This window comes from Plectropomus leopardus, chromosome 22 (assembly GCF_026936395.1).
Source record: "Plectropomus leopardus strain MGB_pleo_1.0 chromosome 22, ASM2693639v1, whole genome shotgun sequence".
NCBI lineage: Eukaryota > Metazoa > Chordata > Actinopteri > Perciformes > Serranidae > Plectropomus > Plectropomus leopardus.
In genome coordinates this window covers 10,678,919-10,706,073 of record NC_142197.1, presented here as the reverse complement: position 1 = coordinate 10,706,073, position 27,155 = coordinate 10,678,919, and the positions used below count along the sequence as shown (strand labels likewise).

Sequence of the window (27,155 nt, the reverse complement as noted above, 5' to 3'; positions counted from 1 at the left end):
TTGGAGAGAAAAAGCACTAAAAGCCTGTTACTTGCTCGGCACCAAACGACAGAGAGTGACTAGCTGATAAAGATGGTGGAGCAGAACACACAAACTAAAGGGCCACATATTTCCCTCGGGAGTTAGTCGAGACCAAAAACCAAAAAAAGACCCCAAAAAAAGTGAATACTGGGCTTACATTCCTAAGTGACTGGCACATCTCTAGTCCCAACACAATCCTCACTAGACTGGAATGAAATCCTGTCCACTTTCCTCCTCCTCTCCATGTCTCATTCCTCCATCAGTGTCCCAGTTCGTCCTGGTGGCTACAATTCCATCTGAATGGCAAAGTGTTTCAGATACACACTCTGATAAAGAAAGCAGCGTGACCCAAATGCTTTATTCATCATCCCCGACCCTGCTTACGCAGAAGGCAAAACAAACAAGCTCGACTGCCACATTTAATCAAACGCAGCCGCACTGACGGCCCTCTCTCACAACCAAGGGCACCTCTGCAGTGGAACTCTTTGCACAATTTGTTTTGATGAGCGACACCTTTCTGAGTAATGAGGTCAATCATATTACCTCCGTGCCTGTCTTTAAAACCTACACAGGGTCTATTTTGGAGCGCCGTCATGGCGATAAGGCTAACATTGTCATTTAACTAGTGCACACGGCGCAGTCACTGAACAGTCCAGATTAAAAAGTGATGAATATTCAGGCTGAGTTCGACCAGTCTGCGAGAGTTGACAGAGAAGTCGCCATCAGCAGATACAGTACAGAAACCGGCGTCCTATTCAGGGAGCACCTTAATATTCTCGGCGCGTCTCACTTTGCTCGCAGAGGCTCTGCAGTGAAATGTAAATGGAGTAGATAAGATGGATTTTCAGTGTCATTCCACTTTTCTAAAGCGCTTTGTATGTGATTCCGTTCCTCCAGTGACAACGGCAGAGGCTGCATCTTGTTGAACTAACCACTTATCACAAATTGCAAACCCTCGAGGCATTACAGCCTATCAGGAGGTGGTTGGGTGACTTTGTCCAGGACTGAAGTGAGAGGAGATTAGCAGCTGAAAGTCACATTTTGATCCTTCGTGGCTGCGTAACCGTTGGTTCAATTGACTTTAGAGGAGGGATGTTTTACTTGGACTGCATTAATCCTCATGTACACATCACCCTGATACAAGACAACACCGATGGAGGGAACAGCAAGGATTTCTTTTTCCTAGAATTAAATGCCATGCTATTTTTAATGTGCACTTTCTATGCAGCATATTTAGAACGCGTCGATTTTTTTTGACAGATTGTGACACTGCTATTCTTTCAAAGCTGAATTCTCCCCCACACTCCTGCCCTTGATGCAGTTAGAACAGAAACAGAATTATATTCATTGATTTAGTCTGAATGAAAAGGATTTCAGAGTGACGGCAGAAGATAAGAGCGCTTTCTGGGCACTTCCAAAGATACCCACACCCTGATTGTTCTGGGAAACTCAAAGAGGTCTCATCTAGTGTTTGAGCTGCTGCCAGATGAGGATGGCTATATTACATCTCTATCCATTTCCCACAGCATTTGAGCAATTTTTCACAGGCAAGATTAATGGCTTGTTCAGTTTCAGACAATTTAAAGTTGCGTGGAGGACCTCTCTATGGGATTCGCGGAGATTATGAGTTCTATTTGCCGAGGAAATGAACAGTTTGTCCGAATGCCATGAGTCAGCCTTTACTGTGTGTTCTCTCTTTCAGACCAAACTGTATGTAGTGTCAGTGCACACATCACAAGGCCAGCCTCCAGAATAGATTTACTGAGCCATGTGAGGATCTGGAGGACTTTTATGTTTGAATTTTGCCTACTCGTTCCAAAAATTGGACTTTCAGCCCCTTTCACCTCCTGGGATTTTCATTTATTTTTCTTTTACCACTGCAATTATCCCCATTCCTCTTTTAATGTCCAGCTCAGTCATTTCCCACCCACACTCCACCTGCTATTCAGCTCACATACCATATTCATCTCCCATGCACCACAGCCAGAAGCAGGAGAATATGAAAAATGCTGAAACACTGGCAGTGACCTTTTCACAAATATTACATCCGTGATGCAGGGGATTATGGGAATCCTTGGCAATGTTTTGTCTTCTCCAGGGTCACTCATGGAAATTTTCGTTCAGTGTTTAGGCAATTTTATTTTATTTATTTTTTTTAGTTTTTACAAAGCCAGCAGCTAAGAAATGTCCCATAAAGCCTTAAATAAAAATTTCTGTAAATTTATTGTTTTTAGCACTTCATTTGGATTAAGATGTTTTACGTTTTTTATTAAAAATGATTTACAATAAAACTTTTAGTACTATCACTTAAAGAGGGTGTTTGATCGTAATAAATTTGGAAAAAAAAACTAAAATAAAATTGCCACTTTGCTAAACACTGAATGAAAATTTCTGTACCTTTATTGTTTTTGCACATTTTTAAATTAAGGTTCATAATTTAATTTTACAGGGTTTTTCAGTGTAAGCAATGATTGCCTGTTTCATGATATTATTATTATTATTATTATTATTATTTATTTTTATTTTTTTAAAACTTCTCTTGGAAATGTTAAGGATTTTTTTGGGTATGCAACCATTGCAAAAAAAAAGCCAACTACTTGACCTGACCTCTCTCTAACAATTTAGGCAACTTATCAGAAAAACAAGATTTTGTTATTAGTACCAGTGCAAGCCAAGTTAGCCATACTTAGCAATACTAATTGATAACAACGCATCACACCGTATGTTGCGCATAAAAACACTGTAGCGACAGAATAGTGTGTACCACTGTTTTAATATAGAAAAAATAAAACAAAAGGGCTAATAAAAAAGGATATTACAACAGCTTTCACTACTGTTAATGAAGTGCCAGTTAATGCCAGCTTAAATTTCTGACCGGAAACTTGGAAATTCCAACTTCTCAGTGCAAATGAAACACACCATAGGTCAATGAGATATGAAAAGGGCACATTCACTGGATGTTTCCAGTGGACCAACTATTTCTGTTCTCACCAATTTGTGTGCATCTTGTGTTTGTTCTGCGACTTCTAATCAATATGCAGCTATAATTGCAGATTGTCCTGACAGGTTGTTATCTTTGTCTTGTGAATTTCAAACTAGCCATTCATTATTTTCCTTCTGTATCTTTCTCTCTTCTCTTTCTCAGATCGAAATGTTAGAGCACAAATACGGTGGCCACCTCATCTCCCGCCGTGCTGCCTGCAAGATCCAGACCGCCTTCCGCCAGTACCAGCTCAGCAAGAACTTTGAGAAGATCCGCAATTCGCTGCTGGAGAGTCGTCTGCCTCGACGCATCTCCCTGCGCAAGGTCCGCGTGCAAAACACGGAAGGTTTCTCTGCTGAACGGGCCCTGGCAGAAGGCTGCAACTTGACAGGCATCCCTTTGGTGCGCTCGCCGTCCCTGCCCGCCACAGTCGGCGGCACCCTGACCGACCTGGAAGACTCATTCACTGAACAGGTCCAGTCACTGGCAAAGTCTATCGACGATGCACTCAGCAACTGGAGCCTGAAGACAATGTGCTCACTGCAAGAAGGCGGCACTTATCAGTTCAGCGCCGACTCCTTCAGTGCAGCAGCAGCAGCAGCAGCAGCAGCAGGAGTAGCAGGTGGAGGAGAAGGAGGTGGTGTGGGAGAGTCAACGATACATCAAGTCCCGGTGGACCCAAGTGACCTGTCGAGAAGCGCGAGCAAGCTGATGATGGCGTTCCGAGATGTGACGGTGCAGTTTGACAGCCAGAACTTCCGTGTTTCATCGTCTGTCATGGAATCGTCCACCGTCACCCTCGGCAGCTGCGAAGGAGCCCCCGCCTCTGTCACGACTACTTCCACAACAACAAACTCCACTCCAGCCTCCATCCCTCCTGGCCACTCACAAGAACCCCCTCCTCCCCCTGCAGAGCTCCCAGCTGAACCTATAGATCCGCCGCGCCCCACAAGAGCCCCCACCACCCCGAATCGCAGGAAGAAGACGAGCTAGATGTTGAATTCCCTGCACCTCCTCCAAGCGAAGAAGAGCTTGGGGAAGAGGAGCAGCCTCCCCTAACCCCTCTGGATAAGATGGCAGCTCCTCAAAACCCAGAGGAGGTTGTCATGGTGGTGCCACCACCCACAGAGCCCCCTCACGCCCCCCCACCCCTGCAGCGGAGCTCGCCCTTGGTAGAGCCGCTGGAAGTCAAGAGGTGTGGCTCGGAGACGGCAGATAACAGCTCAGAGCAGATGAGCAGCAGCAGCACGTCCACAGAGGCACGCTCCACGTCTGAAGCGTCATCCAAGGAGGCGCTACAGGCCATGATCCTCAGCCTGCCACGCTACCACTGTGAGAACCCCTCCAGCTGCAAATCGCCCACGCTGTCCACTGACGTCATGCGGAAACGCCTCTACCGCATCGGCCTCAATCTCTTCAATGTGTAAGTAGCCACTGCGTTTTTATTCCTTTGATGATTTTAAATCAGGCCTTTAGTGGAATCACTTATGAATCAGTGCCGACTGGTTCGTCATGATTAACTTACTGAAACATAAAATGAGCAGTGAGAGATACAGACATGACAGAAACGGTTCTTTTAGTCTGGTATTTTGAACTGAGCAACTTTTACGCACTTGATGTGACATTATACTCTTCTGCAAACCACAAATATGTTACATTTGCACATTTTATACATATGACACGTCAATATTTCTAAAGTGAAGATATATGAGCTGACTTTTGTCATCAGGTGGTGGTGGTGGTGGTGGTGGGGGGGGGGGGTGGATTAATATTGGAAAAAGATAAAGGACAGTGGATTTATCAGAAAAGAGACAATACTGTAAGTACAGTCTGTACCTCGGCACTGAGGTGTACATAAAGTTTGATAAGACCCTCTGGACTCAAAAGAGCAAAAAGAAGCACTTTTGCTCATAGATCCCCATTGTGCTTAAAGAACAAACAGAATGAGGCCCACATCCCACGCTAGATCTGAGGTGTCTTCTTTTGTTTCGGAAAAACACATCAGAGCGGGGACAAAAAGAGAGAGGATGAAATACTGAGACAGAGAGCTGTCTGAAGGTTGAATTGTAAGAGGAAAGGAATGAAGTGAAGGAAACGAAGTTAGAGGCACACCCAGACGTGGCAGAAATGGCAGTGGGATAAACACCTCAATCCTTAGATACTTTAAGAACTTGATGCAACGATTTATCTGACATATTTGTCAGGTATGATGTGCCAGTCTTAAAGTTCGCTGTAAATGCCAAGAGCCCATACCGATAGGTAACTCTTGCATCCTGCGACCCAACTCCCATTGCATTTTCCTCCGTGGCTTCACAGATTGTCAGCAGAAGAAAAACATGTCTGTCTTGAAAAGCTTGTTTCTGTTTGCAGGTTGCAGCTTTTCTGTCATTGTGAATTCAGCTCTCCCCCGCTGCCTAGTGAAGAGTGACAAAGTCAAAACCTGATAAGAACTTCCCAGGACGCACTCCAGACAGGTGCAAGATGGTTACATGGCAGCGAGAGATAGGAGGAAAAGGTGTTGCCATGGTGACAACAGTCCACAGGGCCAGAACAGACTGAATCTGTTGTGTTGATTTGTTGGGAGAAACACTGAAGCCTGGAGATGTGTGCCGAAATCACTGAGTTTTGGAGAAGAGAATAGAACGCAGGTGAATCATGACCTCTGGCTAGTTTACATAATTTAATAAACATATTACATATTCAGACAAGCACTAAGAAACATCTTTTTTTGTATATATTACCAACCAAATTTACAGAAAAAATGTTGGTATTTGTTCACACGTTACATTTGCAAGTATTATGTTGGGTATACATTAGAACTACCACTTTTTGTGTGACTGGCAGTAAATGCAGCTGTGTCTCACTTAAAACACTTCAACAATCCTTGCGCCAATATTACAGGGAAAGAAAAAACATGTACCGGCATGAACTGCATAAGTTACGAGGAAAATTTATTTTATTTTTCAAATATTTATTTTAATATAAAACATGACTCTTTGGGGATGTTGATGAAAAAATTATGTTTTTTAATATGCATTTACCATTATTATTTTGAGCTTTTGCAATGTCAGAAAAAAAATCATAAAAATCCCATCTCCAATATCTTAGCATTGATTTAAGACATTGTAATGCCAAGCAGGCCTTAATTTTAGATTGATGGATTTAGTGCCTTTTAAGACTTTTTAGGGATGTGTGGGAACCCTGTGGGTAAAAAAAATGCTTTTTGTGCCACTATCAAGGAAGAAAACAAGAACTGCTTTGCTAAAAAAAATAAAAATACATTTCTTGGCAGGAAATGCAGTAATGTCTTGATAAAAAACAATCGCTTCTCGTAGCACTGTCTCAGCAGGAAATGAAGCCATTTCCTGGAGAGAACTACTGCTTTTTGTGCCACTATCCTAGCAGGACAAGCAGCAGTTTCCCCACAAAACACTCACGTTTGGATCCTAAAAAGCAGCTGAAGGTAAAGCAATGACCTGCTAAAACTAGTTTTGTTTGCTGGTCTAAAACAGTTTTCTGCAGCTTGGCAGGCATCTCACCAAGGTGACATGATATGTATAAAACATGGAAATGTGACATATTTGGGGTTTACAGAAATGTAAAATGCTGACATTGTCTTCTGGTGACACGGCTGAAAATACATGCTGCATAAAGTAAATTTCTGTTAACATTTGCCATAAAGGCAGAACAAAACCTAAAATAATGATTTTTTTTAGCTTGATTTATCCCTAAAAACAGCCCTGATTTTATTTGTTCAACACTCAAAATGATTGTAACCACATGACGACTGACAATGTGCGAAGCGGCCAGCAGCACACTGGGAAGGAATCTTTAAATGAGGAGATTTACCACATGCTCTATTAGTTTTTCACCCGGAGCGAACCCTAAAGGACCTAAACACCCCACATACAGTCTTCAAATAAATGAACTGGACTCACTCACATATAAGATGAGCTCAACCACTGATGAGTTGCTGGGAAACAATTAGTTGGAAGAGCCTTCATGAGGGGTGAATCCGAAAAAAATAATGGCAGCAATCCACAAAGCCTAAAATTCTCATTAGTCATCCTGCAGAGAGTTGTGAATGTAATTAAAAGTTCCTTCAGCGCTGTGTGAACCGGCACCTTGGGAACAGGGATGAAAAAATTTGTTAACATTTCAATCCAAGGGGTTTATTTTGTCCCTGCTACCTCAACCCTTTCTGTAGAAGCTCTCCTTGCTTTCCAAAATATGTGGCTTTGTCTGAAAATACATAGTGTTCCCTTGGGTGCAAAATCACTACAAGATTTTGTTAAGATATTGCCCCAATTAAGCCATCTCATACAAATTTAGAAGATTGGAGCTCATAAACACACATTATCTTTTTTGCTCACTGCCAAGCTCTGCAACGCAATAAAAGTGCACAATAAAGCCGATTAACTTAGACTCAATGCCAGAGCGTGACACTGAAAACAAGAGAAGCAGGAACGAGCTGTGCAGCTACTGGAGGGGGAATAATAACCAGTGGAAGTGTGCAAAATACAGAAAATAAATAATATATTTACTTTTTCCATTTTCAAAGGCAAGGAGGAGGTTGTATTATCAAGAAGAAGCAATAAGGTACATTAATATTATTTCTTCAGGTAGCAAGATATCTGTTTGGGAGATCTTCTGAAGAGCATACAGAAATGTACTACCTACAATGGCAATGTTAAGACAGCAATGTGATTCAGTCAAACTACTTAAAGCACTGCTGTTATAGTTACCAAACCATAAAACTTTGTCCTTTAGGTTTAGGTCAGGATTTAGTCTTGCATAAATGTGGAAGATAATTGACCAGAAGAACTGAAATTTAAAATGATTAAAATGACCTAAAGTGAAAACAGAGTGGATAATCCAAGGTATGACCTTGAACACTAGCATTGACACTTGCTTCCAAACAATAATCAGTTTGTTTCTTCTGCGACAGACGACACAATGCTGCCTCTGTCGAGCATCTTAAACACAAGAATACATGTTGGCGTTGTACATTTCTGCAAACCATGAATATGTTACATTTGTACTTTGAAAAAAGGAGCATTATTAACCAATTCAAAATAAATACTTCAGTCTGAATGTTATCAAGTTTAGCACAACTGCTTTGAAATTTGAGCTGAGAAAACTTAACTCATTTATTTGTTACTGACTGAAGTAATTATTTAAGTTAGTTAACAATTCTACATTTTCAGTGAGCAGATGCAATGAAACTTTACATTTCAATAAAGGAACACATATTAATATCTATCATAATTACATGATTAAAATTAGGGTGAAGAATTATTATATTTTTAAGCACCTTTTCAGGCCATTTCCTTGTTTGTTTGTTTTGACTTTCTTTTTCTTTGTGCTGACTTTCAGGCAATTTCCTTAATACTAAACTAATTTCTTGATCATTTTTGGGTCGTTTATTCTTAAGTTGCCTTCTTCCCAATTTTTTTCTAAGAAATCAAGCCAATTTGGTAGAAATACAGTGATGAGTCTCTAAAAAGCAACCTGTTGTGTTTTTGTTGGTCTTGAGCAGCGGTCTGCACCCTGGCTTAAGTGCCACGCCATCCACCTTCCCCTTGTCCTCTCAATCTCAAAAGTCAGCTCATAAACTCTGTCACATAAAATATGTTGACATAAACGCATGAAACATATAAATGTAATGTTGCCATGTTTTGTAGAAACGCACAATGCCAATATAATATAATGCAGACTGGCCTGAGTCTGGCCTATGAATTTGACAAGTCTACCTACAAAATCCTGATTTGAAAGAAAAAAAAAGATCCAACTGTTTCATTTCTCTGTACTATTAGTCCTTCAGACATGTCCACTTTGAAAGTGTCACTATGAAAGGCAGCTGGAGTGACAGAGAAGGTTTGGCCATTGCCATTTTATCTGTTTGTTTAGATTTTATTTGAAACGCTCAACAGTTTTAATGACATATCTTCAGAGGGCAAGTGAGGACTGTACATATTTGTAATGAGTGTTTAATGAAAGCTCCCAGTTTTCAGAAAATGACAAGTTTCATAGCCCTTTCTATCTATTTGCAATCCCCTCTTCTCATTCCCCTGATCAAACACCTTGAAAGATAAGCTGACTTTTAATAAATTGGCTACAGGGGGAGAGAGAGACAGAATGAGGAAGGGAGAGCAAAGAAAAAAAAGTAGAGAGAGAGCGAGAGAGAGAGAGGGGGCAATCGAGCTTGAGGCTTATTAGTTCCACCAGTTCATATCCTCCCTCTAATACCTGCACTGTTGTATCCTTTGCATCTTAAACAGGGCTGTTTGCTTTGGGCTAAAACTTGGGTATTGCTTGATCATGCGGGTAAAAGAAGCTCACATATGCACACAGTTGGGTAATGCAATGTGTGTGTTTGTCTTTCAGCAGGTGGTCTATGCACCTGCTGCAAGACAGGTAGGGGAGGAAGTAAATTAAAGAGAAGTTTTGCGTGTATGTGTGCAGTCGGCCTGCATACAAACAATAAAAAAAGACACAAAGGGATGGAAATGGAGTGCTAAAGCAAGAGAAGGAACTGGAAGAGACACAAAAAGGTAGAGGGTGGGAAAGGTTGAGAGAGAGACCACTTGATAAAGTTTCCACCTTGAGTGTGTGCGGAATAATAATGACTCCATTATGTGAGAAAAGAGAGTGTCAAGGACACCGCCATCATCACACAAGGGAGCTGCTACCATACTTCCAACAGAGCGAGGGGAAGATGTGAGGTGGTGTGACATTAATGACATATTCCTGAGTAGATTTCTCTTTTTGTATGCATGGCTTTCCCATTTTATGCTTCTGGGTTAGACACAATAGACGTGTGCTGAAAGCATTTATTAGACGCCAGAGCAGCTCATGGAAGAATGAGATCGACTCTCGATCATGCATAATATGGAGCACCATCAGAGAGTAAAAGGTGGCGTATAAGAGATGTGTAGGTTATAGCGTAGGTGACGCTGAGTCAGAGGGAAAGGCAGATCTGAATACATATGTCAGAGAAGGCTAATTAACACAGCAAAGCCTGCACGACTCCTCGAGAGAGAGAGATAACCTGGCGCCGGCAGGAGAGAGCTCTGCAAAAAAAACCTCAAGTGTATGTACGAGTTTGTGCTTGTTTGTTTATGCATACACAAACCTCGCCTGTATTAACATTCTGCCCTCGGTGCTAAATGACCCAGCACATAATTACTAACTCTGAAATCCAGATGGCGAACAGAGAAAGCATTTCTAATCTCTCTTTTTTGTTCTGCAGGTGGTAGGTACACGGAAAGGCTGTAGAGTAGCTTAACTAAAACTAAAATTTAACAGTAATATTTATGTTGGGGAAAAAAAAAAGTTTCATGCTAAAGCTAACCCAGTTGGCCACCAACGTCATCAGGTATTAATTGAATTTGGGTAACCAAAATTTCAGGACAAGACAATGACTCAAGTCAATAACGATTTAACATGGAAGCCTGGCGACAGATGATGTTCTGATGGTTTTAAGTTGTGTTGTTAACCCTTTGAAATCTGGGCAAATTGGCTTGATTTCTTTGAAAAACACAGGATGAAGGCTGAGCAACTTAAAGAAATGGCCCAAAAGTTAGCAAGAAACTAGTCGACAGTACAACAAAGTATTTACATATGTACAACAGATTGGCCAAATTCCCCCGTCATGTGCTACAAGATCTACTTTTCTGTCAGACCACTTGAATTACAACATGCTCAAAATGTATGACTGTAAATTTTTGTCCTATGATCCCAAAATAAAACTGCCTTCCACAGCTATAAACAGACTGATTAGGAAAAATGGTGAAACAGTTAAAGTTAAAGATAAATGTTGAGCTCCTGCCACTCTACAGTAGAAATGCAAATTTGACTAAACTGACCTCATACAACTGAACTGTCAGTATTTAGATTTTTATGATACAATAATTTCATAATTCAACTGAACACATTTTGAACATGATGTGCAGATGAAGGGCTCTGGGGGTACCTAAATATGACAAGGTTTCAAACTGCAGCTAAAACACACAAAAAAATTCTAAAAAGGGAAAAGCATCAATGTCATGATATTCTCACCTCTTCAGCAAACGCATACTTGATGGACAAGGGCAGCGCTTCACAACAGCAAGTCCACATCAGTGTAATGATTCAGGGTTTTGAAGCGTTTACAGTCACACCGCACAACACAACCGTGTTATCACTCAGAAAAATGAACAGGGGAACTAACCAGCCATCAATCTGTCTGCGGTTAGTAATGAAACAGAAATGTGTGCATCTAGAGAAATAGGCAACATGCAGCACTGACAGTTAAGCACTTGTGAAGGCCATAAACACAGCACTGAGGTACGGCCAGTGTGCGCATCTGAAATAGATCTAAAATAGAGGGGCAATAAAAGTGGATATCAAGGTGGTGTGGGAAGCATGTATTTATGATGGGGGTGAGAGGCCACGATGAAAAAGTTTCTGCACAACGAGGAGGGAAACAAGAAAACTGTGTGAGGGAGAAAGATGTCTGGGCATGCAGCAGTTTGTTTGAGTAGTCATTTTAGCATGACATGTCGGTCCTGTCTGGCACTGTCTCTCACTTTCACTTCTGCTGTGTGTCTTTATGTTGCACTCTGTTGCCTTTTCACACTTTAGCCTTGTAAGATCCCAGTTTTCTTCACACGTACATGACATGAAGACGTCATCTGTCTGTCCTCCAAAATGACCCGCATGATCTTTACAGAACCATGTCATGTCTTCAGAAGTTAAACAAAAAAAAAAAAATGAAAGAAAACCTATTATGCTCATTTTTTAGGTCCATAATCAGGGTTTCCAGCACGTTTATTAATGTGTTGCGCACCGCCACAACATCAGCATCCGCCACCACATAAAAATGTAAGGATGCACGATATTGGATTTTTTTTTTACAGAGAATCAATATGCTGACATCAACTCAATTGCCCAATAATCAATACCAATATCGCTATATATACTTTTTCGACTAATTTTAGCAACCATCAAGTCTCTTCTGCAGTGGAATTAACATTATATCATGCATGCAAAATCTCACAGTGATGGCCAACCAGCAGATGGAGGCATGAAATACAATGTATGTAATATTCATTCATTGTGCATAATAAGAAAAAGCATGTCAGCTGCTTCCAATAATTCATTATAAGGCCAATATCAGCCAATACTGATGACTTGCCAATGTTATCGTTTATTCCTATCAAGATTTTCTAGTTTTGAAACTGCCTCTCTCTCTCTCTCTCTCTGTTTTGTGGCTGAGCACCAAACGCAGTGCAAAGTGCAACACAACCGTCATGAATTCATATACTTTTAGTGTTATCTATCATTTTTCAAATCTGCTTTGGATGAAACAGGCTGCATTTGGGTGGAAACCACACACACCACAGTCTAGCGCTCGGTCTAACCTGCGTAACAGCAGCAGAAGAAAGTCTGTTTTCATTCAACTCTGCAGCCCCTGCTCCTCTAATCTAGCAATGTTGTCTGATCAGCTTTGATCCATCAGACCATAAAGGGATCGAAAGAGAGTCTTGAGTGCGATAATCGAACTTTTTGTCTCTTAATTCACCCCGCAACTCAATGAAAAGTCATGAAAATGTATTGCGCTGCATACATGGACATGCTAAATGTTTAGAAAAGGGTACACACACATACACACACACACAAAATAAATGCCCCTGATGTTCCAGCAGGAACATGATCTGAAATATGGGAGATATTGACAATCTCAGACTCCAAAAGATAAAACTACATGTTAACATCATTAGCATGTAGCTAGATGCACTTGAGTAGTGTACTAGTATTGCTAGCCTGTGCTTTGGCTCAAAAACTTTATCATTGCACATCGCCCTCTCTTTTGAGTGCCCAATTGGTACTACATGTGTGCAGCTCTCATCAGAGAGGAGAGGAAAGTAAGATCCCTCACTCCTTAGCTACTTCCATCATCAGCTTCAGAAAAAGCGTGTCTTATTCTTATTTTACCAGTTGCTAGATTTAGGCCACTAACCCGACACAGCATTTTACTTGCCCTCAGCAATTGAGCAATTGGTTATTGCTGAGCCCTGACTGTCCTTCCACCTTTGCTTCTAAGAAAGGATAACCATCCTCTGCACAACTTCCATGTCATTGAAAACGTAAACAGGGTTGTTTTCAGCATTTGAACAAACATCCCGTGCTTGTGATTGTCTAATGAGGATAGTCTCGTTCCGCACCGCTCATCTGAATCTATCCATCCTTTATCTCCTGCATCATTTCCTCCCTCTCCTTCCCTATCTCCACCCGCCTCCTATCCACTTCTGATTACAAATAATAATCACCATGTGCGATCCATCTGTTGTTGGACAAACATCAAATGGGCGATATCTGCCAAATTCGTTTGGCGAGACATCACCTTCAGCTGGGAGGGTGAGCCAGAAGCAGAGAGTGTGCTGGGGCTGTCACAGCAGATGCTTTCAGGCAGTCCGGCCTGCACTCATCGTCCTCCCTCTCTGTCCTCGCATTCCCATTCCCGCACATCTGCTCTGTCTGGTCCTCTTCCAACCTCCTCCTTCTATCCTGCCCTTTATCCCCTCTCCCCTCCCCTCTGTCCCGCCCTCGCCTTATAAACCCATTAGCTGTGGCACACACACACACACACACACACACACACACACACAGCTCTGTTATGTAAAGGCCGTGGTTTAAACACTGTATAGAGACTGCAGAGGGAGAGCTGTGGCAATAATGCGGTTGCATCCCTAGAGCAACCTTCCTCTGAGTCTAATAGGGTTATAAATAGTTACGATATTACTCCCTTGTTCATACATAAGTAACTTCTGCCATGCAGTCAGCTGAAAACTAACAGCAAGACGACTGATGGGATCACAGGAGAGGAGTCGACTTTCAAAAACAAAAAAGATTCATGGAAACCAATGGGATGTTTGGAAAATGTTATGAAGGCATGAACATAAGGACACCTCATGGTCCAGCCAAATGTTTACATGGACTACTCATATAGACACATGCAACCTCATGTGTGCTTCTGTCTTTATAGACGATCCTGCCAATGGTTTTACATGTTTTTCATCCTCTTTGGCCCGCGCTATGCATGTAGGTTAACTGCTATGTATCAAACTAAACGCCCTTCATAAATTATTTAAAACCAAAATCATCACCTTGCAGTTGTAAGCGTCCGTGAACCAGGCAAGTTGCAGTTTACATCCATGTCTTTTTGTGTGACATGCTGACTTCATATGTGTATGAATTCTTGAGTTATGGTAAAAAACATGCTTCATGAGGTCATAGTGACCTTTAACCACCAAACTCTCATCAGTCCATCTTTATGTCCGAGTGGGCGTTTGAGCTAAATTTGAAGACATTCCCTAAAGGGGCTCTTGAGATATGGTATTCACAAGAATGAGACGGCCGGACGGACAGATGGACAACCCAAAAACATAACGCCTCTGGCCACGGCTATCGCCAGTGCAGAGGAAGTAAAAATGTTTCTATAATCAATAAAAACAAAATTTAATTTACAAGAGATAGTTGTAAACATTCTGGCCTCAGCCCAAATCTAGGTGGGTCTGGGGCATGCACCAGGAGTTTTTCTCCCCAAAGTTGTGCACTATTTTACAAGCCTTTTCAGATAACAGAAAGCCTAAAACAACTGCGCATCATTTGGGAAAAACACGATAGTTGCCAAAAAAAAAGTCATTCTGTATAGCCGACATCCAGTTGTGTTTCTAATTGTCTCTAACTGTCTTCATCATTCTGAAACCATAACACAGCAAATGTTGAGGATGGCTAAGCTTCACGTCTGCCACCTAAAAAGAGGATAAGTTGTGGATACTAAAATATAGTGTAACAAAAGGACCATAAGAGTCAGAGAAAGACTGTGATTCTTTCTATGGTCTTGCTTTTCGAAACACATTTTCAAAACAATGTCACATTATTTTTTAGGCTGATGTAGTGAAGAATTTGTCATAAAATTCATGAAAACAAAAGTCACAAACTTTGACTCAAGCTGATCTTAGACCTGCTTTGTTTCAACACCTCTGTGCATATAAACAGCGATTTAAAACTGAGTCCTGCATCAGCCATCATGATTCTGGCAGTATTCTCCGAATCTAGCAGACTGCCGAGCTGTTTAGTAGTTGTTAATGAATGTTGTAATTCAGCACGGGAATGAATACAGATGAGACTTTTTTTGCTCCGTTTGTTTTATCACTTTTAGCAGTCTCCACCTACCCCGTGCAGGTGTACACAGCAAGCTTCCTCCATACAGATTTTCAGAACCTCATTACAGCAATGCATCATTTCTTTTTTTTAATATGAAATGTGCCTAATGTTCTCTCAGCACTCATTACAATAAATAAATAAATAAATAAATAAATAATAAAAAATAAAGCTCCTCTTTGTGTTGGTGTGGATTACTGCTGCTAAGTGTGGTTAAGTATGTTAAAGAGCAAATCATCTGTCACAGTCACACTACCAATACCAGTGTGTGATATTAGTATTGCAGGTGTATAGGGTACTAATATCCCTTTGAAACTTCCCTAATACATCACTTACATTAAGACAATTATTCTTTATATTACAAGTTTTACATATAATCTGCAATTGAGGCATTATCTTCTTAAAAATGTGTTGGTTTGCAACAGAAATCTTAACATTGGTTAAAGCCCATTTTAAAACTTCAAATTTTGGACATCTCTTTTTATTATTTCATAAATAAGAAAATACTGTCATGTTTTTCAGGAATAAAATGTCTTTCTTTGACTGAAATGTTGGGTGTACGTTAGTTATGCTGCAGTGGGGATTTCTTTTCTTTCCTTTTCTTTTACCCATTTTGAGAAAATGGTCTTTAAAGAAAGCATTATAAAATCTTTTTTAGACCAATAATAAGAGAATAGGTAATAGTACAATTTTTTATATACAGATCGCTCATTTACACGAATTTGGACTAAACCCTATTTTTAAGGTTTTTTTCTTTCCTTTTTTTGCAGCTAAAAATGTAACGCTTTAAAGGTTTTTCTGGCACAACATGATTTGAATGAAACATTTCAAGTTGATTACTTCCTTCCTTGATTACTTCTTATTTGTTATGTTTAAATATGCAAATGACACATTTTCTAATTAAATATGCTCTTTTTGCATACATTTACAAAACAAAAATCTGAACTACAACAAACACCTAAATATGAATTTTGAACTTTTCCTTTGCTATGTGATGGAAGCAAAATAGCCCAACATCTTCATATTGACCAGTGCTTGAAAAATCTATGTTTTCACCTTGGAAGGGTCACCTTGAAACACTGACATTTCTTTTCACTCATTCAGTCCCTTCCTGTTCTCTTTTGTTTGTTACAGAAACCCAGACAAGGGCCTTCAGTTCTTGATCTCTCGAGGCTTCATCCCAGATACACCAATCGGCGTTGCCCACTTCCTGCTACAGAGAAAGGGCCTGAGTCGACAGATGATTGGAGAATTCCTTGGAAACAGCAAGAAGCCCTTCAACAGAGATGTCCTAGAGTGAGTAGTGCACTATATTGCCTAAAACTGCTTGTCATGAGGTGATTCTTCTCACTAATCCCTCCAATTGTTTGGAGATCAGGGGTCAGGGTCTACTACAGGACTGGATTCAATAGAGGATTTAACACAAGAAAAATCCTCACCTTTATTGGTCACAATACAGTGGTTGTAAGTCGTGTCAATACTTGAGCCAACAGACAGGGGGATTCATACATTTCTAACTATCTTGGGTCAAATGATTCCCTGAAACCTAAAAATGAAATGTCAATCATAAGTTCAGTCTCCACTTGTGTCAAAACTGATGTTTTTGCAGACGTTGACATTGCATTATATTTTCCATCATAGTAAACAAACTGAAAAGCTGAAATTAGAGTGTCATGATCTAACAAACAAGCCCTTCATATGACTCTTCAAATTGTAAATCTAAGATGATTTGCTAGACAGAATTCGTAGGAGGATGACAAGCCGATAAGACGGAAATAAAAATAAAACCCTTTCCTGCCCTTTTTTTGTGTCCCGGCTTCTTTTATCACATTGATGTGAAAATCAGTTGCTGCTGTTTTAAGCATTATTCTATCAGACAAGAAGTAAGAAAAAATACATTTAGCTGTCATCTGATAATGTAAACATTGTTTTTGAGATATCATAAACAACCTCATCAGAACAGGGAAAGTTTAGCTCCTGGTCTGGTCTGGTCTGTTTTTTTTTTCCCTGAGATTTTGGCCAGTGCAATCTTTTAATTAGATCTAAACCACAGTGTGGATCAAATGATATTCTCTATTTTCTTAAGTATAAAGTGCTACTGAGCGTGTGGTGTATGAGAATACAATCCAAGCATGTGAAGAAGTTGTGTGTGATGTTTGTGGATTTGTGCTAACTTGTGTGTATTCACATGTCTTGCTTTTATAAACTTGGAAGTTGATGGCAAAACATGAATGAGGGCAGCCGCTGTGCAGTACTAGTACATACTGTATCAACTTAAAGGCCCAAACTACAGTTGATGTACACTGCTCTCAAAGATCTAATTGGTTTAGTGGTGTCTAGTGACAGTCTACGGGTTGCAGATTATAACCAACTTAAACTTCTCCTATGTGCCAAGTGGAGTTGGACACTGAAACCAAGTTTTTTCCTATTCCCCAAAATCTAATCAGCTCATTGTTGAATCCAAATGGACATTGGTGCCAAATTTTAGGAAACTCCCTTAAGACCATCTTCAGATATTGCGTTCACAATAATTAGATAAAGTGGCAAGGTGGCCTTGACCTTTGACCACCAAAATCTGATGAGCTTATCCTTGAGTCTATTCGACCCTTTGTGCCAAATTTGAATAAAAAATTCCCTCGAGGTGTTCAAGATATATTGCATTCACAAGAGACAAATGAGGTCACAGGGACTTTCACCTTTGATCTTTGACCACCAAAACATAATCAGTTCATCCTTGAGTCCAAGTAAATATTTGGGCAAAATTTGAAATAATCCCCTCATGCTTTTTTTAAGATATTGCGTTCACAAGAATGAAAAAGACGAGATCACGGGGACCTTCACCTTTGAACCATGACCACCAAAATCTAATCACCTCATTTTTGAGTCCACGTGGGTTTTTGTTCTAAATTTGAAGAACTTCCCTTAAGGCAATCTTGAGATATCGCATTCACAAGAATGGCCGGCTGGACAGCTGAAGGGACGCACAGACAACCCAAAAACATAATGCCTTCGGCCTCAGCTATTGCCAATGCCAAGGTATAAAAATGGTAGCCCTTAAAATGACATCATAAACTACAGTTTCCGACGAGCAGACATTTAAAGAATAAAGTGTGTCGTGTTGAAGATGATGCAGTTTCAAGTGGCAGCCTTACGGCCATCAGCTCAGAATCCTGTCTACACTGAGGAGGTACTACTTAAAGTGGAAAACGAAAAAAGAGTGCAGAACCTGGTACAAAAAGAGTCGATCCAAACCATGCAGTGGGAATGAGGCATTAAACCACCAGCCTGAGGGCCAGAGCTGACCTTTTATCTATCCAGCGATATCCTGACTTTTAGTCCTTAGTATGGCACAAACATTAAAACTTTAGATCCTACAATCTCCAAAATGCAACTATCTTTTTCTACGACTGTCTAGTCCAAGCCCAGATGACCATGAAAACATCAAGTTTATATTCTCAGACTTTTAAAAACCAACAACAAAAAAACACTTCTTTATAGCCACAAAAGACAGTATAAAACTCTTTTCACAGGCTGAGTAACACTCCTCATTATAAGTAAACTGACTTTTATATAGAACATTGGTGTAGTTTTCCCTTTAACCTTCCCTTTGTTTTATGTGGAGTCATCATGCGGTACAATCTGTTCTTTACATCAGCATAAAAATAAAAAGCCAGAAGAAACAGATTTGTTTAGAGATGCCCCGTTCTTGTGTTACTCATCAAATAACTGTGAACACGCTACACACACTCACATGCACACATGACTCACTTCACCCCGTAAGTTTCTTTCCAGGTCATTAACCTGATGGCATTATTTGCTTTGAAGCTGCAGGTCTTTTTTTTTTTGCCTTTCTCTTTTCAATCTTTCAACAACTACCTTACTTTATCTCAGTAATTGTCTTTCTTTTTTATTCTGTCACATTCTCTCATTCACCAATTATCTCTAGATTTGCATATCAACCGGAGGAGGTACCGCAGATCTTTCTTTTATCCTCCCTTTTGTCCAAGTTATCAAACACGCTTTCAGTCTTTGCAAGGTCAGACATACAAGACACAGCACTCTACTCAAGTTGTTCACCTCAGGCTGCCCTCATCTAATATCCATATTTCCCTAAATGGACACCATCACGGCTCCAAATACTTTGTATTAACAGGATTATGCTTTTAGGGCTTCAAACTCTGATTCACAGCGCATATACACTTCAGCTCAGGTGACACTGGGATATACGGACATATATTTTCCTACAGGGCAGTCATACAGCCACACTGAGTGGAAGCGATGTTGAAGACGGACATGATAGAAGAGTGCGAAGTGTGCGTGAGAACACTTTCGATAAAGTGTAGTCACAGGAGAGCGGCTGAGGGATTGCAGTGTAATGTGAAAATCACTCATGTTGATTTACAGAGCCTGAACGTGTGTGTGTGTGTGTGTGTGTGTGTGTGCGAGACAGAGTGTGTGAGTAAAAGCATGCAACTTCTGTTTGTGTGTGTCATCTCCTGTATTCCTGAATCTTCCTCCTCTCCTTTTAAAGTTAACGGTACCTCGTTCTCTTCGCATTTCTTCCAGCATAAACAACAATAGTTAAAACGTCTCGAGTCAATTAAGCCAAATTGTGGTTATAGATTTGGGTTCCAAGAAATGTGGCACCCCGAGGACTCATTTACCGATAATGTAGTGTACTTGTTTAGCAGGAAAAATGGGATCTGTTTTCAGTGTGTCATCTACTCATTGGCTGCTCAAAATATGGTTCCATCTGACGTTCTTTTTTTTTTTTTTTTGCATTACCTGCCATCGCAGCTTTGTAAACACACAATTTAAGCCTCGCTATGCAAACAGATGAGTCTATCACCCTGCCGGGTACTGTATACAGATCGACAAAGTCTATGAATAAGAACAGCGCTTCTGTATATGCGCATGTGTGTTATGTTCGAGTGTGTATGAAGTGAAGGAGAGGGGCTGATGTACTTGGGCTAGAGAGCATCTCGTCTGACGTTACATAAACAAGGAGTGACAGCCGGGGAAGAGGGGAGAGGGAGAGGTGGTGGAGCGAGGAAGTGAGTCATGAGGAGGGCGATGAGAGAGGCTCGACAGTCGAGAGAGTTGATCAAGAGGAGGATCAAGTCAGAGTCTGTGTGCACTATAAGCTTTACCTTTATGGAGCCTTGCGTAGGCCTTTCTGCGACGCGGGCACGGTGCATGTGTTTTCCTGAGGGGATTCTGGTTTCCTCCCAGCAGAAATACGCAGCTGCAGCAATGATGATGCCTGTAACAGTAAAAGATGAAGTAGTAGCAGCACTGACAATTATAGAAGTAATTACAGAAAGTAAACATCTATCCAGCTAGAAATTTATACTAGTGGCAGTGTCTTTTAGTGCTGTATCGTAGGCACAGGGAATTGCCTAAGCTTCTTGAAGGCGTTTCACCTATCATCCAACTGGCTTCTTTAGTTCTGAGGAAGCTGAGCTGAGCTCCGACCCCCGCATCACACCACGCACCATAACCGAAAATGCAGCTTGAGACTGTTTTTTGTTATTTAGAGAAGTTATGACCACTCATTTCATTTCAGCTCAGACTTCTCGCAACTAAAGTGCACGGTGCTCGGAGAAGACAGCGGTGCCGAACTTACCTCAACAACGCCACTACAAGTGCATTAAAATCCCCACGTGTAAAAAGCCAACATGGCTAATTCTTTAACAAAATGCAATCCATGCAAAAGATATGCTAATGGAATAAGGTTCATTTAGGTGACTTTGATACAGGCTGCACCAAAGCAACAAACACTGGAGAATATTCTCTTAAAGCGACAGAGGCATTTCCTCAAGACAGCGACAAGGTCTAAATTATCAAAAAGATTAGAGACAGGTTTGTCATTTTATATTTTATTATTTTAAATAATGAATAAATAATAATATAATCACATTTTGTTAATGGTATTTTTTATTGTTCGCAGGCTCTGCCGTGGTTTTATAATGTAGTACCAGTGCATTAGCACTGTAGACTGACTCCGTTCTGCTGGGGCAGCATGTGTCACAGTCAAGTACTCACCTCATTAACTCGCTTTGTTCACAGTAATCCATCTTCATGTGGTGTGTGTGTACGTGCATGTACACCAGTGTTTCCTGTAGAACAACAAACAGATAAAAAGATCAGAAGTAGAAGGCGATGTCTTGACACCGCATCGTATATTAAGGATCACTGCATACTGTGTACATGTGCATACTATTGTTTTTTTTAAAGGATTTTCAGGATCAACAGCATTTTCTTTCTTTTAAAAGTGCTGTCCATAACCATCTATGTGCTCATAGTAACAGGAGATTATCTTGAACTAGTGTGGTTTGGAGTACCACATGAAAGCCGATCCCAGTGCTGAAAAAAAATGACTTTAATTTCATAGTTCGATTATCATTCCACTTTGTACCTCGACAGAAGACCTCACATCAAAGCGAGGAAAACTTTAAAACCTCCCAACTCGCTCCCAAAGTCACCTTTCACTTCAAAACCTCATTTCACCTTCAAATTGCCCATGTTGTATTTATCCCCCCTGAACTCATTGGACGGGATATTTTGCTTTTTTAATTAAAGTCATTAAGCTGGGGTTGTCAGGTAATAGGAGGATTTTCTGCTCTGAGGGATTGTATGCGTGTACGTGTGCAAGAGTGTGTGTGTCTTGGCAGCTGTGGCATGGAGGAGATAGCCAGGGCCCAGTCTTATCCCTGGTGTCCGTGCGTGGTTAATACCTGCAGTAAGCAGAGTGGTGGTGTGACTAGGAAGCGGATGAGTGGACTTTTATCTTGGGTGTCCATCCACAGATCCGCCACTGAAGGTGCAACCACTACCATTGTGTTGATATATTGCTATAAATTTTTATATATTTTGCACTAATACACACTTCCTGCAGCCTGAGAAAAGTTCAATTTCAGACTTTTTAATGCCATTTGAAATTAAGTCCAGTTTTACAAAACCCAAAATTTAGGGGGAAAAAAAACAAGAACCCACATCAATTACTTAGGGTTTGGAACAATTTTGTCCAAATATTTACTGTAACATAAAACTTTTTTGGTCAAGTTTAAAAGTTAGATGATCTGCTTAAATTGCTGGAGATAAAAAGACTGAAACCTTCTAAAGTGGAAAATATATATTATGATAAAAGTATCTATTTGGTTTGCATTGAAAAAAACATTTTAATTTGTCATTTGAATATGGTAAATGTGGTTCCTCTATCCTTACGAATATCCTCCATCCTTTGACTTTTTAAAGATCAGCAAGAACCCTGCAATATCTGATCCTCTTCTCACTGTGCTCAACAGCTGTGTGGTGGATGAAATGGACTTCTCAGGCATGGAGCTGGACGAAGCACTGAGGAAGTTTCAGGCCCACATTCGTGTCCAGGGAGAAGCCCAGAAAGTGGAACGTCTTATCGAGGCCTTCAGGTAATTATAAAAGTGGTAGATGCTGTGAGAGTCTGGTTTTATCTTGCAGTTTTCTCAGTGGTATTTATAAGGGGAGCGCATTAGCTGCCATTCACACAGATTTCTAACCGTCCCCTAAACATCTGTGATTGTCAAATTTTAGCTGAACCATCAAGCTTTGGATTTTGCTTTGAAGCAGTGTTCATGCTTATCATACTTACATACGTATACAAGGAATACTTACAGTAACTCGACGCTGCAATCCCAGTGCTGCTTTCTATTTTTTATACCATCTATGTTGATCATCAGCTGGTATGGACGCAAACATTTTGCTTGGGACACGTCAATCTTGCAGCACAGTGCCATGTAGCCATCTGCATATTAATGAATTGTTCTAAAACATGTTATCTGCTAGCCACAGTTTCATTTCTGCTGGCAAAAATCTGCAATACACTGACTGGCAATCCAAATACAGGGTCATCCGGAGTAGGCAGCCATCACTACGCCCCCTTTTGGGGGAAAACAAGCAAGACGGCAACAGCATACACAGAGGAAGTTATAACTCCAAATTTCTACTTTAAATATACATGTTTAAATGAATAATTCTGTGCCAAAGAATTGCTATGCTATTAGTTACAAACAATAAATACAAATGTGCTGAGAGATAATAATAAAATACTGAATATTCCCTGTCAGTGTGGTTAAGTGCTGAATGTTAATGCTTAATGTGGCGAAGTATCCATTTGTGTCAGGCTGCAGCATAAATGAGAAGTTTTTTTTGTTTTTACCTCTGTCTAGAAAAAAGGGCCTATAGTTTCAAAAATTAGTAACAAGTTTTGGTTTTTTTTTGACAGTATTAATACTCGGAAACATTTTTGTGCAGGGAGAACAGTTGCTTTAAAGGAGTTGGATATAAATATTTATCACCTTGTGGGTTATGCAAAACATCCCTCATTTGTCCTCCTGGTGTCATTTACCTTCTACTGTGATGTAAATCTGGCTGTGTTGATATTTGAGCGGACATAAAAAGCGAAATGAAATACTGTCACTCAAGCACTACCTCTGGGCCAAACTTGTCATGCAGTTTTTTGATCATGAAATGTGCCTACATCCACTTTTGAAGCCTTGCTGAGAGGTACAGATGTGAAATTTGTGATTCGTGAGATGTGAGCTCAGGCTTCTGTGTTGTTGTTTTTTTGGGTTTTTTTTTTTACCAGGGAGCGCTGCACAGCTACTCCGGACAAATACACAAAGAGGGAACATGACAATCGTGCACGCAAAAGAGACACATGAACAGCGCAACCACATTATTTCTGAACATGCCGAAATCTGGATAACAGCAGTCGAGTCACACTGCCTCTCTTCGCCAAACACACTCTTTCCTTTCTGCTTGGCTACAATGAAATGTTGACAATGCACCTCCCATCTGAATAGCCAGCAAGCGTGTAATTTCTTGCCACAATTTGCGACAGGGAGACAATTTGCGGTGCAGCTGTGGCTCTGTGTGTTAATGCTAACTGTTTGCCGTAGCCCCTCTGGAGTAACAACCACCTGTCACAGTTGTCGAGGTGCCCAATGAGGAGAAAAACGGCGGCATTGTCATAGTCAGTAGGCAGAGATGTTGGCACTGGTAATGTTTGGACATCAGGCCGGCTCTGCGTGTTATCGGGAGCTGGAGAGAGGAGGGGGAGGACGACGGGAGTGAGGAGGAGACGCAAACTGGGAAAAAGGAAGGAAGGAAGGGGAGAAAAGGAGAGAGGGAGGAAGGTTTATAAATAACTGGCGTTGCGTAACCGCCACTGCCTCTCTGTGCCTTCCTCCCCTGCTCTTGGGCTTTGATATGCCTCCAAACACACACACACACACACACACACACACACACACAGAAAGAGAGAAATCTCCCAAGTAAGTGAAGGGGATTTGAAGCAGCAGTGAAAAAGAGAGAGGGGAAAAGTGAAAAGCAGCCAGCAGCCTCGGTATCTGCTGCGTCAGTGTGCTAATGAATGGGCAAATATGAGCCAGCTCCCACTGCTGCAGATATATACAGTTTATATTCTCATGTCTGCATTACAGCGTCCTTATTTACTGCAGTCACACACACACACACACACACAAGTGCTGTATTTTCTATAATGGCTATTATAGATAAACATCATGCAACTTGTATAATCTTGCACCAAAATCCATCCTTGCAGAGTACATAATGACTCTTGGATTACACCATCTTTAGTGATCTGTAACAAAGCGATATTGGTTTGGAAGTCGGCTGCAAGTGCCAAATTTGAAGGCTGCCAAATCCACTCGGCGAGCAGCATCATGTGCTGTTTTACCCTCTTATTTTTTCCTTGTGTTCTTCTGTGCAGAGTAAGAGTACTTTTAGATAGACAACAGCATAAATGGAGGTTTTTCACTGCATGGTGCTATTAGGATTTACACATAAGAGTGTAATTGCCTGGTTCTGCGGAGTCACTGTTTTCAGACACTCAGAATGTGAATAGGCATCTGTGTGCTTATCTTATTATCTTGCTAAAAAATATTATGTGAGGGACACCACACTTGAAAGCACTGGGTTGCCCACATATTTATTTATTTGCAGCAGCCCTCCACAGTTTTAACATCTACCACCACATGATGATTTTCTGTTTTTTGTGCTGGTTCAGTTATTCATTGCATCACACTCTCGGAGCACATAACATATTCTGGGCACAGATTGAGCAGCAGAAAGTCAGATGCAGTGAAAGTGAAACTTGCTTACACAAGAAATGGAAAACTCTTCACTTTGCATTTTTAAAATAGATCTGTGTTCATTTGAGAGTGTTGTGAGAACGATCCTCGTGTACTCAGATCTGCAAAAACAACCAAAAATGCTGTGGTATGCATGCCAGGCCAGTAGTTAGCAGTGTCACTTCACGTGTTTTCAAAAAATTACAATCTAGCACCTGGTTCCAACAGTTTGCCCTTTTAGGCCCAAAAGATGCCACTGTTGTGTGAACAAAAGGCCAAATCGCAACTAAAGTTTAATATTTCTTGCAATAACTGTTGTCATGTAAACGGCCCCTGAAACATTCCTTGCACTGAGTCTAAATTAGATTAAATATCCACCCGCCTGTGCTGTTTTCACATACCGTCCTTTCTCATGAGCAACAAACAGTCCCTTGATTTAACAACTAAATGATTTCCTTTAAAAAATAAATAAATAAAAATGTTACTGCCTCAATTGCATGTAATAATTAGGATCCAACTGCTACTTGCACTACATAACCTGATATTTTGATTTTTGGGGTACTTTATGCATCAACATGAGGGGAATACTGAGGGAAATCAACAGAAAACAAAATGCAGTCAATTTGTGACAGCCTAATGAGGCTCCATGTGAATTTACACATTAAATAAGGATACTGACAATTTCAAAGTGCGATGTGACACCTGTGTGTGCAGTTTGTGCAGATGAACGCCGTTTAGCTTCCTTCCGTGTTGCCCGGAGCTCCTCGCTCATCCGCCGGCGGAGGTTCCGGTCATTCGGCGGACCTTTGCGGGGGGGTGAGCGGGGAGCTCCCGGTGCCGGCAGCCGGGAGGAGGCTAACGATAATGCTAATGTTAATTTTACCTTGTGTGGGGTCCGCTCCGTGCACTGGGCGCTTTCTGTTGAGATGTTTAACTATTTACTTCGTGCCGCTGTGGTTAACCAGTTTGGTTTTCCAGTAGACACACTGTAAAAAAGTTTTGTTTCAGCATGAAATTGTGCCAAACTTTGGACATTTGCTACCCTTTTACCTGGTCTGTCTCTTCACGCTCCGCTATTTTCAGCGTAGAGGCACTGTGCCACGATAATTATCATCCGTGCGAAACGGTGTGCTGCACGTTTTTATACCCGGTAATTGGTCTTCAACAGGGGGTCCGCGACCTCAGAGGTACTGAAGAGGACGCCAAATTATTGTTCGATTTTTTTTTTACGTTTTATTTTAAATGACAGTAAATTTAAAAATAAATAAATCTGAAAATAGGCATTAACCCTATGAAACCAGTTTCAGCAATGCTTTTCTTGTGCTGCTTTCAGATGCCATTCACAAGTATTTAACCCTTTGAATTCTGAGAAAATTGGTTTGATTTCTTTCAGCAATGTGGGGGAATTGTAATGAGCGACTTGGTAACAATTTATCCACAAATTGCAATTTAAAAAAATATTTTTTAAAAAGAAAATGTGGAAAATGTTAAGAGGAAAACAAGAAATTCTATATTTTTGATTATCATAATCACGTTTGAAATTATGTTACAGAATTATTATATTTTTCATTTTTCCTTTTTTATTTTATTTCCCTTTTTATTTTGTTTTTTTCTGATTTTTTTAAATTTATTTTTATTTTGACTAATTTCTGCTAATTTTGGGGTCACTTCTTTCATTGCTGATTGCCTCTTTTTTTTTTTTGTTTTTTTTTTGGGGTTTTTTTGTTACATGTTTTTGAAAGAAATCAAGCCAATCTGCTCAGGCTGCAAAGTGTTAAAATGAATCCAACATATTATTAGCAAGGATA

At 40.6% G+C, this 27,155-nt stretch overlaps 1 protein-coding gene and 1 long non-coding RNA gene across 2 annotated transcripts in view; one reads left to right on the top strand and one right to left on the bottom strand.

The window, feature by feature from the left end:
• LOC121961330 (IQ motif and SEC7 domain-containing protein 3-like) overlaps positions 1–27,155 on the top strand; it is a 126,038-nt gene that overhangs the window by 71,563 nt on the left and 27,320 nt on the right. Inside the window, 4 exon segments of the mRNA XM_088072630.1 lie at positions 3,167–3,944; positions 3,947–4,427; positions 16,349–16,510; positions 22,522–22,644. Of these exon segments, the coding sequence (XP_087928756.1) occupies positions 3,167–3,944; positions 3,947–4,427; positions 16,349–16,510; positions 22,522–22,644 (1,544 nt within the window).
• On the bottom strand, positions 20,256–26,460 carry LOC148185868 (uncharacterized). The gene is made up of 3 exons (XR_015775497.1): positions 26,231–26,460; positions 21,260–21,333; positions 20,256–20,477 (listed from the first exon to the last, which is right to left on the bottom strand). It is a non-coding gene; the product is annotated as an uncharacterized LOC148185868 (long non-coding RNA).